Below are 17,562 nucleotides of genomic sequence, written 5' to 3'. Positions count from 1 at the left end.
TTGGATTGCAATCTATTGATGCCGTGTTCTAAATGGGGTATCTTTTCCAGATCAGATTTCAAAAGCTCACTTTTCGGCCTAAGAGTGAAGGGAAACGTGTTTTCATTTTAACAATATGTAAAACAAAATATATATCAACTCGGCACATATACATTTTACCAAATATTACAGTATAGTATAGTAGGGCTGTATGATTTTGGAAAAATACCTTATTTAAATTTTTCAGACCTGTATTGCAATTTTGATCAGATTTTCACTTTTAAAACAAAAGTGCATTTTCTGTGCTAGTTTTCTTTTTTGTAAGACCCTATCATCGTGACGTGCAAACTTACCTAGAGGCAACACGACTGTAAAAAAAATAACTCAAGATCTACAAATAAAAACAGAATTGCAGTTCAATAAATGGTCTTTATTGTCATGAAACAAAAGTATCACGAAATTAGAGTGCTTCTCCTTCAGAATCTGCACCCTGGCATCGGGTAACCGCGACTTCAGATAGGTCTCCGCAATAAATGGAATGCAAAAGTCAAAAATGTAGCGTTTCAACAAGTCCCGAGGCACCCGCTGGTGATCAGTAATTCTTTGGCTCTGGCGCGTTGCACTGTCGTTTGTTTTGTTGGATAACTGCGCACATCAACCCACAACGGCTGTTTGACTGACCGCATACACCAGCCTATCACAGTTGCGCACACATCGCTTGCAGACCTTTCTTCGCCTTCATTGGCTAGTGTTGTTAAAACTTGCCTCTGATTGGGCGGCGCTGTTAAAACCCAACATTGCAATAATTCTGGTTGGCCAAACACTACCTCATGCACAAAAATGTAATTATCAATCTTTGAAAAAAAAGCAGAACACTACGTTGCATTGCAATTTTGATTAGATTTCGGTTAATCGTGCAGCCATCGTGTTTGGTAAAATATAGGCTCAATGTCCAACCACAACCGTTCCCGAAAAAGCAGAGAATATTTGATCAATGTCCATAACAGTTGTCTCCTGGTAGATCGGGAACCTTTTTGGCCTAGATAGCCATGAAAGCAAAATATTTTGATTTAGTTTTTTCAGAGAGCCACACCATTTATTTTAAGACAAAATTCAATAAAACCGCCAAACCTGCTCTCCAGAAAAAAGCTTATTTTTCAGAGTGTTTGATAATGAAGACATAGAGATTTACAGCCGAAACGGGGTCCGTTGGTGTAACTGTAAACTGTAGTTGAGATTATGCCCTCAATATTGTGGACTGAACAGATCATATGTAGTGTCGCATCAGCTTTGCGTACAATACATTCGAGATGACGGAGTGAAGGTTAGCATTCTCATTTTAATTTAGAGCCAGATGTACTCATCAAAACAGCCATTCCTGGCTTGCGAGCCATACGTTCCCGACCCCTGGTATACATATTTGAGGTCTTTGGCAAGAGTAGGCCGGTGATTCCGCCCGCCTAATCGACCGCCTATGTGAGCGTAACATCTGCTCTCAATTCCAGAGTGACCCCCCCAAAGTCATCCATTAGCAGCGTGTCATGATCTCTTAAAAAAAATAACTGTGCATTCCTTTGACCAAAGCTTATAAAACCTTTTCCTTTGATCAGGTTGCAGCTACTAGACCATATCTAAAAGTAAAACACATGACCTCACTGCTGCTGTATTTTGTTTCAAATGCAGGGATCCCTGTGGAAGACCGAGTGAACATTTTCATCAACAGCTTTGGCTCCATCCAAGAGACGACCATGGTGAGTGTTTACCTTGACAGGCTATATTTCAGAGCCTGGCTTTTATTCGATGAGTGTGAGGGCAAGTTTTTTTTTTTAAAACTTGCTCATTGGATGGCTTTATCTCTGGTAAAGGACACTGACTATGAATGCTAATTACTGAATGGGACTCAAGGACAGTGCAGAAAACAACCAACGAAGATCTTATAGTGGACATAAACTGACAACTAAAATCCGGCGTAGCCTTTTAGGATGAACCAAAACTTAATTAAACACGTTGAATCTTTGGACATGCATTCAAAATGTAAGAGGTGAACTTAAGGTTATCAGTTGATGATTTCATCTGGTTTAAGTTTAGACTAAAAATGTTTATTATTTATTTTCTTTTTATTTTTAACTCCAGGTCAGTCTGACTGTATTTATGTTTTTTTCCTGCTCTGAATTGCAAGCGCAAAATGAAGCCATATTCCATAATTCGAAAACCAGTCCTCAAAACTTAATTTACGTTGTTTGTTGCCACTCCTGGTTGATGTTTACGCTCAAAGTTAACATGAAAAAAATCATAAATGCATGAAGTATACTAAAGAAAACCAGATTAGCATTTTTCACCATCACCTTATTGTAGGAAGACACCACCTATATGTAAAGACTCAATACTGTAGATAGGCTAAATTAGCAGTGGCATTAAACTGTGAAAAAAGGTTTTGTTAGAATATTTTTTAGGTTTTTACCGATATTAAGAAGGTTTAATTTCTGATCAGTAAAATCCACCGAATATTTTTTAAAAATATTTTCTAAATATAAAACAAATAGTTGTAGTTTCACAATTCTTTTTCCTTTATTAAGTTTAACAGTTGAGAAAAATGGCAGATTTTTTTTGGGAAGTTTTTTCTTCAAAGATGTTTTTGAATACTAAAGTAATAAGATGCAAATCTATTTTCATAAACACCATTTTTATTGGTGTACCGTCATGCAATTAATTTACCTCGTATTGCAAGGCACCAGTGTACTTCATAGGCTTTAGTCACTATGGAGACAGTGGAGGCAGAGGCATTTATTCATAGGGATACAGGTGCAACTGTCACAGCGACATTGTAGAAAATCCTTGCTCACTCTGTATATGGCATCAGTTTTCATTTAAAGTTCCTAGCAAAAGGTAGCAAATAGCAGTTACACAAGAGTCCGACCCTTTCATCTTCCCTGGTTTCCCTCTGTTATGTCTGCAATGTCACGACAAGCCTCTTCCCATCATTCACCCCACCACCCAATGCTGCTGTTAGCACATCGCTTCAAGGATGACTAATACAACGCCGTGGCAGTTGTTTTCCTTTTGCGCTGCGGCTCAATTTTGCTATTTGCTGGCTGGGTCAAATCTCTCCAGAAGAGAAGCTTGACTCAGAGCCAAAGAAAAGATTTACTTCATCACCTTGCGCCTTTGTACAAAGGCAAAAGGTGTGTCAGAGCAGCCGGAGTGGACCTGAAAAAATTACAGCAGGCCTTTGAAATCTCGCTAAAGTAGAAACATACTTGGAGTATTGGCACACTGCCTTGAAGTGGTTTTGTGTAACAGCCGTGCGTTAAAAACAAATGATTTAACTCCCAGTTTTCTTTCTTAAAAAAACAAATTAGATTACATAGAACAAGCGCACAAAACCCTGACAAACCAGGGAACAAAACAGACGTATTCTGATGATGAGAGACGGCTGGGATTAATGAATCTGCATCACAAAAAGCTAAAAATCCCCAACACACAGTTCAGTTTGGGCAGGCGGGATTCATCAGAGTATAGAAAATATCATTAAACACACATAAAATAAAAGCTATATTATTTTTTTGATGGTGCATCTACCCTGTCATGTTTGTGCCAATGCAACAGGTGGCCCCTGCAGAAAATATTCATTTTTTCTTTTGGGGAGGTCGAAACAGCCTTGAGAGGTCAAAGAATGTCTTGTATGTTTAGAGCTGCTGTCACTTTTAATCAATTCCCGATCATTCTAATGGGCCAAACATGAGTAGAGAAGCAGATTGCAGTTCCCGTGTGTATTTGTGTGTGTGTGTGTTCCCCTGGAAATAGTATTGGCCTGCAGCAGGGAGGACAGACCTGAGTTTAGTCCAGCTTATTAGGGGTTAGGAGTGTGCATGTGAAGAGGCCGTCTGGTGTGCAGCTGCAGGGCTTCTATGAAGTCAGCAGTGTATCTGTGTGTGTGTATGTTTGTATGTTTGCGCATGGATCAAAACATCAGATAACCTCTGTATGCTTCCATGAATAACACGTGTATGCAACAGTTGCCATGTCTGATACTTGTTGCTATCAAAGCTTGACAGGAGGTAAATATAATTTGAAACATGCGTTAAATGCTTGCTGTATTAATTCCAGCATTTTTTTCTTTAAATCTGCACTATTCTTGATTACCAACATTTTGAATTTCTCTCTCACAAACGACTGAATTATCCAAATAACATGGAGTTAATTCAAATTATCTGCAGGACTACCGTGTCAACATCTTCCTCCGGCAGCGTTGGAACGACCCGCGGCTTAAACTACCGCAGGACTTCAAGTCCGACTCGCTGACGGTGGACCCTACAATGTTCAAATGTCTGTGGAAACCAGACTTGTTTTTCGCCAATGAGAAAAGTGCCAACTTCCACGATGTCACACAGGAGAACATCCTCCTTTTCATCTTCCGCAACGGTGACGTGCTCATTAGTATGAGGTATTTTACCTTATGGAATTGTTTATCATCTACCGTATATTTTTGAGTATAATGTGCAATCGTGTGCTTTGAGCACCCCTACTTTCTCAACAAAAATCGGTATAAAATTTAGTTTAACTTATTCTCAGCTCAAAATAAGTATTTTAGGGCTAGGTTCACACAGGAAAATCAGATTTTTTTGCACAGGCACGACCTGTATCCCATCTGGTAAAGTCTATCTGACAGGGTTCCCGCAGATCCTTGAAAAGTCTTAAAAGATATTCAATTCAATATTTTAAAAATAACGCCTTCATTGGCATTAAAATGTTTTAAATCCAGTTTTTGAAAGGCTTAAATATGCGAAAACATTAATAAGATGCTACCTTCACGTCATTTATTGGCTGGAAGTTTGCTCCTTTGCTCACCTTGGACAAATATGTCAAAACCCTGACCACCAAGTTCTTAGAGACTATGACTAAAACAGCAAAATAAATTGTAGATAAAACACCAGGAGAAGAACCATGGGTTACAAATAAAATTCTTCAACTGTGCGACAGACTGACACCAAAAGCTGAAAACGTGCTACCTGAAGAACAGGCAGTTTTCAGGGAGGGAAGGAGCACCACAGAAAACATTTTTAATCTGCCCATCCTATGTGAGAACTTTCAACAAAACCAGAGAGACCTCTATCATGTTTTTGCTGATTTCAAGAAAGTGTTTGACAGAGTTTGGCAAGCCAGTCCATGGGCCACCATGCTGAAGTACAACATAGGCCAGAAACTGGTTCAGGCGAGTGAACAGCTATATGCCAATTCCAACATTGTGGTACTGGTCGATGGTTTGGAGCGTGGTTTGAAACCACAGTCGGTGTGAGACAAGACTGCATTCTCTCTCCAATTTTATTCAGCATCTTCCTGAAGAAGATCATGTCCAAAGCTCTTGAGGAACATGAAAGTACAATCAGTATTGGAGGACTCAACATCACTAACCTTCGTTTTGCGGATGATATTGCCAGATTGGCAGTAGACGAACAGGAGCTTGGAGAGCTGGTCTATCGCCTGGCCAAAGCATCAAGCCAGTATGAGGTGGAAATAAGCACAGAAAAAAACAAAAGTACTGACTAACAATTCCCAAGATATCACCACAAACATCACCATCAACCACAGAGATCTAATACCTGTCACCAAATTTAAATATCTTAGAGCTGTCATATCAGTAAAGGGGCCATGGAGATGCTATGCTACAGGAAACTTCTAGGCTTCAGTTACATTTCTCATGTGACAAATGAAACACCATCAGAGGGCACATTGGACCCTACAAAGAACTGTTGTCAACTGTGCGCGGACGGAAACTTCAGTGGTATGGTCACGTCACAAGTATGCGTGTGACGTCATGTGTCCTCTTGTGGCACGTTCACACAGGAAAATCAAGTCGCGTTTAGTTGGTAATGTGAACAATCTTTAAGTGACAACGTTAAATGTGTGTGGCCAATATTAAAATATTTTATTGAAACATAGACTATGATCACAGTCTTATTCATCATCCGATATACCAAATAGATGTTTCCCTTTTTGTGTGTTGATTTATAATTCTCAGTACGACTTTCTATTTTCTCCATTCTCTAATATTTATCACTGGTACGTCAATAGAAATTGTGTAATAATGAGATAAAATAAAAATCCTTTTCGTCATCTTTATCAGTAGTTCTTAAATGGTCATGCTTCAGGACCCACCATTCCACCCTAATGACAAGCTAAGACCCAAATCAAAAAAACATTTTCAATTCTCAAATGTATCGAATTCTAGAATTGTGCAGTTAAAAGTAGATATAGGAAAGTATATATTTATCGTATTTCTCAAAAAACAAAATGACCAGCAAAGCAAAAACAACTTCAGGCACTGTATATATTCGCATATAAGCCTATCTCATATAAGTGAAGTAAATTAGTAACATACTAAAATAAATTTGTATCACAAATATTGATAAAACGTATACCTAAACATTTTTAAACACTTTACTGTACCTTCCAGCAGTGCTTCAATGTCTGAACACTTGTCCATTTGCATATTTTGCAATTGTTTCCCTCTACGTTGTCACTTACACTTTTCCTTCCCATTATCACTAACTTTCTTGTGACTCATTTTTATTGTAAGGAAAAAGAAATAAAACCAACAAAATCACAATAAAATGAAATGGGGTCCCTTTCAAACACTATCAGAATGGCGCTGATTAACTGAACAGGAAGACAAGATCGAGCGGGGCATTATTTCCATCTACTATTAAGGAGTGTAATAGACCTCCTGTTGTTTCCTTTAAGCATTAGTTTACCAAGGAAAAGGCCCGCGACACACTCATAACAGGTTTGTGACCCAATTCTGGGTCCCGACCCACCAGTTGAAAAACCCTGATCTATAGCACTGGTCGTCTAGTGGTTAGAGTTTGCAGCTCTCACCACCGCAACCCGGGTTAGATTTTCGTTGCATCCTGTGTTTTGCAATTATGGTCAGGGATATTTTCAACTGATCAATCATTGCAGAAATACTCAAATATACTACTGTAAAACCTCATGTATGAAGCGCACCTAACAGTAAATTCTTCCTTAGGAAAAAAAGTGTGATATACATAAATAAATATATATTTATTAAAAAATAAATCATTCAAAACAGGACACTTAAATGTCAACAAAAATTGTCCTTCAGTCGACATTGACAAGGCAAAATTTTGAGGCTTATTCCAATTATGAGTAGCATGCAGCATTAAACAATCCCTTCGATGAGTTGCCTCAATATAGGGGACCCATCTTTAGCGCTTGCATATTAACAATAATTTTTATATCAGCTAGAATTGCCCAGTGAATTCACTTGACTGTGTGTTAGCGGTAGCAAAATCTAAAAGAAAAGCAATAAGACTATTTGATAATTTCCCTAAGGTGTCTGTAGACAGGGGGTAATCATGTGCGGTTGTAATTTCATAGTTTGTTGATCTAGAAAATTCTGCCCATTAATCTCTCACCAATGAGTCTCCCGTTCATTTGCAAATGAGACTTCATTTAAAATATTTTCCTCTAATTTACAGGCTCTCCGTCACTCTGTCTTGTCCGCTAGACCTGGCGTTGTTTCCCATGGACACCCAGAGGTGTAAAATGCAATTGGAAAGTTGTAAGTCAAAACAGAATCGCACAAATTGAGGTTTCAATTCGTACCCAACTTCATTATGTGTGACATTTGTGTGTCAATCCAGTCGGCTATACCACAGACGACTTGCAGTTCATGTGGCAAACGGGAGATCCCGTGCAAATGGACGCCATTGCCCTGCCCCAGTTTGACATCCGCCAGGAAGACATAGACTACGGAAACTGCACTAAGTTCTACGCAGGAACAGGTACCGGTGTTGTGTTGTGAGCGATCTGGATGTTTGTTACCATGTCAACAAGGCCAGACGCAAAGATTGCCTCTACGTGAGACAGGCTGCAGCGCAAGGCTCATTTAAGATTCACACTTATGTATTACATCAACGTCCCTTTGGACTGACACTTTAGAGAACATGATAGAGGCCAGACATGGAGGCGCCTTAGTATGTAGCTAGAGCATACTGAACATATGTTGGTTGGATCCCTTAACCGCTATGGTCGTAGGGGCACCATTATCTTTGGTGTGTCTCGGGCAAGTACAGCCTGGTCGCGCCCATCAATCTCCATATTCACAGATCATATTTTTGTATTTATCTTTTTTATGTGTTTGTATATATATATAAAATTGATCTATTGAACGATACGCCCAAACCAGCCAATAGTGAAGTCTTTGACAAATATCTTTCTAATAGCGTTTTCATTGGACCGTTTAAGAATTAAACAGCTGTTCATGAAAAGATTAACATTATAGCTAATTGCGATGCATTACTCCTGCAAGACTGGCTAATATTTTTATACTGAAATTGGATCTGCATAATGAAAGGTACAGTTGCATTTTTTTCCCACACGTTGCAGTGGTGATTTAAGTTTCCATTTTTTTTACATTGCACATTTAAATAAGAAGAATTTATCACAGAAAGAAATTACAAATGTCTCGTAAAATGTGAATATGGCTTAACTCTACTTTCAAAGTTTTTTTTTTACATACCATTCAAGAGCTTTATTGTAGCAAAATTGCAATAGTAATAATAATTTAAGGGACTGAATAAGATTTTTTATAGTGTTAGAAGAAAAACTAGCAAATGCTTTGCGTCAAATAGAAGTGTTTTTTTCTGCAGTTAGTCAACCCTAATACTTTAGTTCAGAGAATCCTAATGTTAACCTTACAGAAGCTGTATAAAATTTGGAACTCTCTGCCACCATCTCTTGGTTTGTGTCATTATTGCAGCCACAGTCAGCTCACTAATAATGCCCGTGTAAATACGTGCATTTCTTAGACACGCTCGATAAACTCTTCTTTTTTCAACTTTTTGGGGGTTTGGGTTGGCGGCCATTTGTTACTTTTACCGTTTTCACGCACTCCCTCCCGCCCCATTTCTCTAACTTGATGTGTTCCGCCCTGAATAGTTCTGCAAAAAGGAAGATAAAAGCAGATAGGTGCAGTGTAAAATAAAGCATAAGGTCTCATTGAACTCAGCTGGGCATTGTTAACACATTCTTAACAGATAAAATATTTGCTTTTTTAACATTTTAAGGACACCTCAAACAATGCACCCCACCTTTAGCAAATTGTATGTTTTTGTCTATAATGCAAACGTTTGATTATTCTTTCCCTGCGACCTTACTAAGTATAAGTTGGTCAGAAAATGGATGGATGGATGATTACTCTTTTTCCGGCAGGCTACTACACATGTGTGGAGGTCATCTTCACCCTGCGGCGACAGGTGGGCTTCTACATGATGGGTGTCTACGCTCCCACGTTGCTCATTGTGGTGCTTTCCTGGCTATCCTTCTGGATTAACCCCGACGCGAGCGCTGCTAGAGTGCCATTGGGTAAGGCGATTATTTTTCTCTGGTTTATGCACTCACCCACTGCAGCTGAGGAGAAAAGTAAAAAAAAAAAAAAATCCAAGTGAGAACAGTCTGAGTGTGTCAAAATTGCAACATTCGTTGTAGTGGGGTAATTAGGTGTGAAAGCCAACTGTGTTACTAAATAGATAAACTCTTGAGGCATTTGTGTGTTTTGGCGGATCACTGATTTTTTTACGGACGCCAACGTGCCATCAATCATCTGGACAGCGTGAAGGACTTTATCCAGGAGGCATGCACACGTGCGCTTCTGGATGCCATCCATCAATACATGTGCTTGACAGATTGGATTGAAGTCCTTCTTGAGGGAGAGCAGGCCAAGGACTGCGTAGACACATATTCAGGGCCAGGTGAATCTTTGAACTGATGACATCAACTGGAGCCCAACATTATCTAGTTTGCTTTATGATAGGATGGCTTCAAAAAGACTGCCGAGATGAAACACAGTATAATAGAAGCAAACAGAAATGTAGATTGTAGTAATTTGATACCAAAAAACGAAATGTGTAAGGTTTCAAATCCATATTCCAAGTCAAGCCAATGTTTTCAAAGAATCATTTTTAGCCTTAAGTGCAGTTTTAAAGAAAGGGTTGCAACTTCTTATCAAAGGCATGTATGTAGTGCATGACTTGCGTTGTCATCCATATCCCCCATCCCACTGGCAGTCGTCCATCATCACTTCCTTCATGTCATCATCACCTCCACTCCGCATGGAAGCATCGGCTTCACTCCTCTCTAAATGGGATCACTGCAGGTCACTCAACACTCAGGTGTGTGCCGCCACTCTCATTTGTTGCTCTGTGCATTTGTCTCTGTTTGATCGTCCAAAGTTGTGCTTTGGCGCAAAGGGAATGTAGCCACCAGCTGCAAACGCATCAAAGAAAAGTTGTAGTGTGATTAAAACAAGATTCTGTAATGAGGCGAGGTGGGGATGTGTATTTATTGCATCCCATGAGAAAGGAAATGAAGCTGCTATGGTTAATGGGGGTCAAAATGGCCACCTACCAATTTGGTAGGTTAGCCGTAGCCAAGATATAAGCAATTAAGGCCCTCCTAGAGGGGAGCAAGCAATCATGCATGTACACAAAAACGCTTTTAGCTGTATTATTTAAAATACTAAAACGCAAAACAAGATTTAATATTTATAAATCCAACTACTATGGAGTTGTAAACATGGTTTGGAATTTCAAACACAAGTTCCAGTCTGGTGTCAAGTTTACTTACCAGTTTTTCAAACCCCGCACACATAGTTTAAAAACTGTGTTAAAGTTTCAAATAACAGTAAGGGATTCACTTTGAAATCAAGTATTCACGCCGTGGTTATTATTTGAAAAGAGATTCCAAGATTACTTATAGGGTATAAGGGTCAGAGACTGTTTCATACACCCATCGCTGGACTGTGAAAAATATATATCTTGCTTATGTATAGAAAAATGGGTATTAATTTCTTATATATCTTCTTGTTTGGGATTTTGTTGCACTATTTTTTGACGCAATTACAACTTAACCAGTCTCCAAATACTATCCTGTAAATATTTTGCCTTAATATCCAGACTTTCAATTTATCTTTATCTTATCTCTGTTAAGTCTTTATTATGTGTTTATCCTTGAGTGCCACGTCTAATCTGTGTTTTGTGCAGCCATTTGAGACTCTTTATGATTAAGTGCTATACAAATAAACATGACTTGTCATGTTGTAAACAATGTTCACTATGTTATCACTTGACACCAAAAACATTTCTAAAATTGGAGTTTCACGTTAATAGCATTATATTCAAGTCTGCTAAAATTAGGTTTAAGATTTGTTTGCATTAAGATGTCAACTTTGTGGTTCATTTATCCGATATGATTCAAATTAGTATTCATCTTTGACAGTTTGCTTCCAGATTTGGGTCAGGGTCTTAAATAAAAATACACTGTTCACATTTCTAAAGCAAAACAAGCCATGTTAGCTGATTTCTTCATTGTGTATCACCTATTTTAGGTATCCTGTCAGTGCTGTCGCTGTCTTCGGAATGCACATCTCTGGCTTCGGAGCTCCCCAAAGTGTCATACGTGAAGGCCATCGACATCTGGCTGATAGCCTGTCTTCTGTTTGGCTTTGCCTCGCTGGTGGAGTATGCTGTTGTGCAGGTCATGCTCAACAGCCCCAAGCGCATTGAGGCTGAGAAGGCCAAGATAGCTTCCAAGGAGAAGGCGGCGGGCAAGGTCGCTGCAAATGCCACTACCAGGAACAACACCGTCAACGGCACTGGGGGAACGCCACTTCATGTCAGCACTTTGCATGTTAGTAAATCCGGCTACCACGGGTTTCTTTAATTGTGGCAACTAAATAATCTTCATTCAAAATCCATATAGAGAACACAAATATTGAAATATAATGTAAATGTGATTGCATCTTTTTGGATGCAAAATTAGCAACAACCCGACCAAGAAGATCAGTGCACGGATGGGCTATTAGAAATTACAGTATTATCTTAATAACAGTACTTTAATCTGCTCCCTCAAAAAATCAGGACTTGCAAAATAACTTAGGTTGGGAATGTTTTTATTTCAAAGAGCCATGGCAGACAGGAAATATTTAGATTTTTTTTCAGTGAGAGCTACACCATAATTTAAGACAAAATTCAACAAAACTGCCAAGTCTCTTTTCCACATTATTTCTAATTTTATTTCACTGTGTGATGTTTGATTTCATTTAATATGTCAATTAATAATGTCCCCCTCCTGCAGTTACGTAAAGTCTTTGAGGTTCATTTTGAACGTTAATTTGTTCGTGAATAACGAGCTATGTTGCTATGTACAAATGTCGCTAAATACTGGTAATAAGAATAAGGATGTGTTAACCTTCAGATATATATCGTAGGCACAGTTTTAACATTTAGAAACCAGTGGTTATTATTTGTCCTACATTCCATTTCACAGATGTGAATCTTTGACATTGAAATTTACAATATTCCTCTTAAGAGTCCTCAATGCAATGTTTGATCATTTTAATAACTTGTGCAACCTTAAAAAAATCACTACGTAATGGCATAAGACACTCGCCTGTGCAGTCTGTGTTATCTCATTGGCTAAGAGACACGAAAATGTATTCTCATGACATTTTCTGCCGCTAGTGGTAGTAACACAGTGTTGCACTCCCGGCGTAAATGCCTTAACAAAAGTTAATTCGAGCGAGAGGTACTAACAAACGGAGTCACATCAGCCTCGCAAGCCTTGCGTTTCTGGCCACTGCTCGACAGTCTATCAATCTATCTATCTATCTATCTACCCTGGTCATATCCCTAGAGAGGGGTGACCAACAGGAAGATCAGTGCACAGATGGGATGAAAGTTCACTCCTATTTTTCGACACCATTCATCATTTGCTTTCCTTTTCGCTGTTTCAACTACCGCTTTTACCAACCTTTTCTTCACTTGATAACTTTCATACGCATCACCACTCTTATCTTGCAGTCACTCCTCAAAGGCATGTCTCTTCTCTGTCACAGCCTCTGAGACCTCATAATTCCACCATTCACTTCCTTTCCTAATACCTCGACCAACCTTTCTCATTCCACACACTTCTTTCGCACTCCTCAACACTGCCTCTTTAAGACCACTTCCATTTAATTTCCACACCCTTCACTTCTCTTCTACTAATCCGTTCATACTCTTCCCCTATCCACTCTTTAAACTCTCTTTCCTTTTCTGCCTTATTCAACTCTGACACTTTTACCTCTTCCCTCACACTGTTCTTATAACTTGCCTTCCACGATCCATCTATTTTCAGTTTTCCTTCTGCATAAAAATGATCGGACAAACCACTCATTTCACCTCTGTAAACATGCACATCCAACAATCTACTTAACATCCCTTTCCTAACCACTACATAATCCATCAGTGCTCTGTCCACCACATCCACTCTGACAAAGGTATACTTATTCACGTCCCTCTTTTAAAAAAATGTATTGCCATTCATGCTGTATATCTAATTATAATTAAAGCCTGACGGTTTTAGGGTTTCACAAAGAAAAAAGCATAATTTACTCACAAGTATTAGGTTACTGTACTATAGGGTTTACCCTACAAAACAACTGTTATGAAGCCGGGCACCACCATTGATAAATGCATCTTTTGGGAGGTTGATGAAGGATTTTAATGCAGGCCATGTGTGAGTGACAATTGTTACAAATCAAAAATATTCCAAAGCAATTACAAATCACATCTGAGACCGGCAATAATCTGGAAAAAAAATAACACTTGTGGTCCGAAAAATACGAGAGGGTTATGTTTAGTTATGTTAAGATTTTCTGTTTATGAAAAAAGCGTGCTGCATTAGGATTATTGTTTAAAGATGTTTTGCTAAAATGCAGTTTTCAACCTGAATGAGCATGTCAGGCAAACTGTGAAAAGTTACATTGATTTAAAAACAGATTTGGTGTTTTCAGACGTTGGAATGAGGCTTTGTAGCAAACAGCTCAGATGTCATCTAAATGCAAAACAGTCACGCGCCTTCTTTCGGAAAATTTGTACAATTTCTGTGTGAAACTCGCGTCTGATGTTGTGCATGTCGTTCACCCGCTTAATCGTGTGCTAATAGGGATGAAACAAGACTCCTCTGGAGTCCACCTCAGTTGTTTTTTAGGAGGATGACACCACTTCCATTGTACCTTAATGAGCGATGATTATTGAAAGCAAATCAACATGATGAAGCTCAGATGAGTTTAATGGCTTCAACTGATTATGTTTTGTTTACCCGCGGGTCTTTAGGGATAGCAACTGATGGCTAAGAAATACCATGGATACATATAAATAGTCTCACTGTTATTTGAATTTCCCTGGCTGCAGTGTTGTGTGCATGGATGGAGTTATCCAACAGGTCTGTACTTCTCCCAGTGTAATTGAATACATACTTCGACCATAACTGTCAACCACAGCGTATTCTTCCCCATATAAAGGACTGCAATGTCGCTTATTAAGTGATGATAATCCTTGCAAATTCAACACGACACCTATTTAACCACAGCTGACTATATAGAATCAATAATAATAATATTATAATATGTTAGAATAATAATTTGTGTGAGCGAGGTTATTTTATTTGCCAAATAAATAACACAAACAATTCTTTTAGCATCTTTCTTAGTTGTTTTCTTACTTAAAGTAAACTTAGTGTAGCAGTGCAGTATTTCACAGACTTCATATGTTCTACAGATGTTTTTTTTACTCTAGCACAGAAAATGTCACAATTTAGTTAAACTTGTAACAAAGATATCAGAGTATCAGTTCCTATTTTTTTCCGATACTCTGTATGTACTTTCCTCACATGGTTGAAAACTCTCACTGTCAGCATTCACTAGCAGCAACTTTCAGATCCTTTTTACACAGAACACAGAACAAGAAATGAGGACCTTTTTGTTGACGATTTAATCCATTCAGCATATTCATCTTGGAGAGATTCCCATTCTGATTCTTGAGTATTTTCTCTTTGGATTTGTCGTTTTTTTCCTGCTTACTTTCGCGATTATAACTGATTGATTAATCGATCACGACAGAAACACTTTGGAATAAAGAGACCCCTCTGTTTTCGTGGTTAATGGGGACCAGAACCACCAGCTAAAAGTTAAAATCCACAAAGGAGCTTCGCACCTTCATAAAAGCCCCACAAGGGGTAAAACTTAGATGATCTCATTACCGACTCAAAGTATACTACCGTAACGAAATTACAATTATAGATCTACGAATAATAAATAACACACAACACATTATTGCAGTTGAAAAAAATTGGTTTTATTGACATTATAGACAAGTGAAACTAAATTCGAGGGCTTCTCCTTTCAAAATTTTTTGGAGGACATACAAGTTGAAATGATAAAAAATAACAACTATAAACTCCAGGGTAAACGTTTAAGTTGACATGTATGCACAATGGCAACAGCTTCAAAATGTAGACAAACACATTCTGATCCTTATCATTTAATTTCCAACTGTGTAACAGAAATTAAAAGCAGTGTATTTTTTTTCTCAGGTCGCAGAGACGCGCTGCAAAAAGGTGTGCACCTCGAAGTCAGACCTGCGCACTAACGATTTCAGCATCGTGGGCTCGCTCCCGCGGGACTTTGAGCTGTCGAACTTTGACTGCTACGGCAAGCCAATCGATACGGCCGCCGGCGGTGGGAAATCGCAGGCCAAGAACAACAAGAAGCCGCCGCCTCCAAAGCCCGTCATCCCGTCGGCCGCTAAGCGCGTGGACCTGTACGCCCGGGCCCTCTTTCCTTTTTCCTTCCTCTTCTTCAATGTCATCTATTGGTCCTGTTACTTGTGATCGCTGACACCCTGGACAAAACCGACATCCCTTCCACTTTAACTTAAAAACAAAAACGGTGCTTCCTTCCCTAAAAAGCGTGTTAATCCCTGCCCCCGACAAAAGAAAAACTATATAATCAATTTAACTTATCTAAATGTTATTTATCATAATTGCTGATGATTAAGTCAACAGCTTTACCAAATGCAAAATGTCTATAAAAAGAGAAAAGAGTATCAGGGGTGGGCAAAGGACAGGCTTGAGAACACATACCGACTCAATTATTTGTATTTTTATTCTGGCCCACTGATAATTTATTGGAACAGCACTTCACACATTTCTGAGCTCAAGATCCTCATAGCAATTTTGTTTTTACAAATTATATCTAACTTTTTCTCGATTTATAATGTGGAACGCTATATGCCTTTACAGTTTTAAAGATCCGAAACACATCGGATTTTAATTTGTTTCTACAACCAAATCAGACTCGCACTTCAGTGGGCAAAAGATACAACAAAAAATAAATATAAATATACTAAGTAGTCACATCTAATATAAAGTATTACCATCTAAAATAAGAACTATACACAACCAGGATATTGCATTTAACACTGTGTTCCAAAACTGTGGTTAGTATGGGAACAGATTTATTTATCTGTTAATATATTGTCCCAATTTAAAATTATATCAAAATCATCTTAGATGAAAATGTAAAACAGTTTATGGATAAATTTGTTGATGGTAAATTGTAAAATAAACCATTTATATTTGAAAAAATAATTATGTATATTCATGCTTTAAGAATAAACTTGGAATTTCTTTCACAAAGTCAACTTTTGATTTTTTGCAAATGACATTGAATAAAAATTCAGGCGCATGGTTAGCTGCTCCTCTTGCACTATTTGCACTACTGTAAAATACTATACATAGCCATAATTATTTAGTATATTATTAGTACTCAATACTCCAACTCAATACAACATTTTATTTATATCTGTACATTCAAGGAAACTGCGGGTCAGATGTATCGACATTTTGTTCTGTATACACGTGTACTAGAATGACAATAAAGTAGATCTGAATCTGATTCAATATTTTATAAAATGCCAATGGGTTATTGACGCAATCAAAATTGAACACCACTATTTTCAAAAATATTAAATTAATATCTGAATAAAATATATTTTTCATATTTTACAATGAATGCCTGTCATCTGCATCTACTTTAACTGTTGTAAAAATTAAACATTGACATTGAGAAAATTCAGTTTGCCCACCCCTGTCTTCTATATAAATATCCTATATATATTTATAAACATATGTACATAGATTCTATTTATCATAAGCTTATTTGTTTAATTTTCAACTCGCCAAGCGGAACGTTCTGTCATTATGTTGCATGTTTTTTAAAACCGGGAAATGCATGCGTGTGAACATATAAATACACCCGAGAAGTCGTTTTCAATAAAACGTTTTTCGGGTGGGAGTTTCCTTAATATTTTTCCTCTTGAGTGACAGGCCCCTCCCACTGCTACCCTTCTACTGTAATGTTTTCCACCTGTGTACACAGGTTGCAAGCAAAATCTCAATAAAAAGACAACTTTTCACAGAATGTGACGCACACTGAAAGCTGCCGGGATGCTTATCATTGATGTGACCCAGAAAAGTAGACGCGTGTACGTTTTCCAACAGCCGACTTTTGCGGTTTGTTCACATAGGATTATCCTGACAAACAATACCTCACACATTTTTACCTATGTTTTCTTTCAGCACGGGATGTTTTTTTTCAGGAAGCCGCTTCTGCAGGTCCAATGCTGAATGTGTTCCATTACATTGACAAATGAGGCAAAAGTTGCCTGGAGTAATCACTAC

The 17,562-nt window shown here is 38.2% G+C and overlaps 1 protein-coding gene across 1 annotated transcript in view; it reads left to right on the top strand.

Annotated features, from left to right (window-relative positions):
* The window catches only part of glrbb (glycine receptor, beta b), a 29,769-nt gene extending 12,450 nt beyond the window's left edge, over positions 1-17,319 (top strand). The window contains exons 4-10 of the mRNA XM_088343283.1: positions 1,663-1,730; positions 4,197-4,423; positions 7,479-7,561; positions 7,644-7,784; positions 9,214-9,366; positions 11,387-11,688; positions 15,415-17,319. Coding sequence (XP_088199409.1) covers positions 1,663-1,730; positions 4,197-4,423; positions 7,479-7,561; positions 7,644-7,784; positions 9,214-9,366; positions 11,387-11,688; positions 15,415-15,711 — 1,271 coding nt within the window. The 3' untranslated portion in view covers positions 15,712-17,319. The remainder of the gene's footprint in view (positions 1-1,662; positions 1,731-4,196; positions 4,424-7,478; positions 7,562-7,643; positions 7,785-9,213; positions 9,367-11,386; positions 11,689-15,414) is intronic.
* The last annotated feature ends 243 nt before the right edge of the window (positions 17,320-17,562 follow it).

The sequence above is a fragment of the Urocampus carinirostris genome, chromosome 9, assembly GCF_059441175.1.
Source record: "Urocampus carinirostris isolate Australia breed hairy pipefish chromosome 9, RoL_Ucar_1.0, whole genome shotgun sequence".
NCBI classification, from domain to species: Eukaryota; Metazoa; Chordata; class Actinopteri; order Syngnathiformes; family Syngnathidae; genus Urocampus; species Urocampus carinirostris.
Note: the sequence above shows the minus strand (reverse complement) of the source record. Positions and strands in the feature narration are given on the sequence as shown.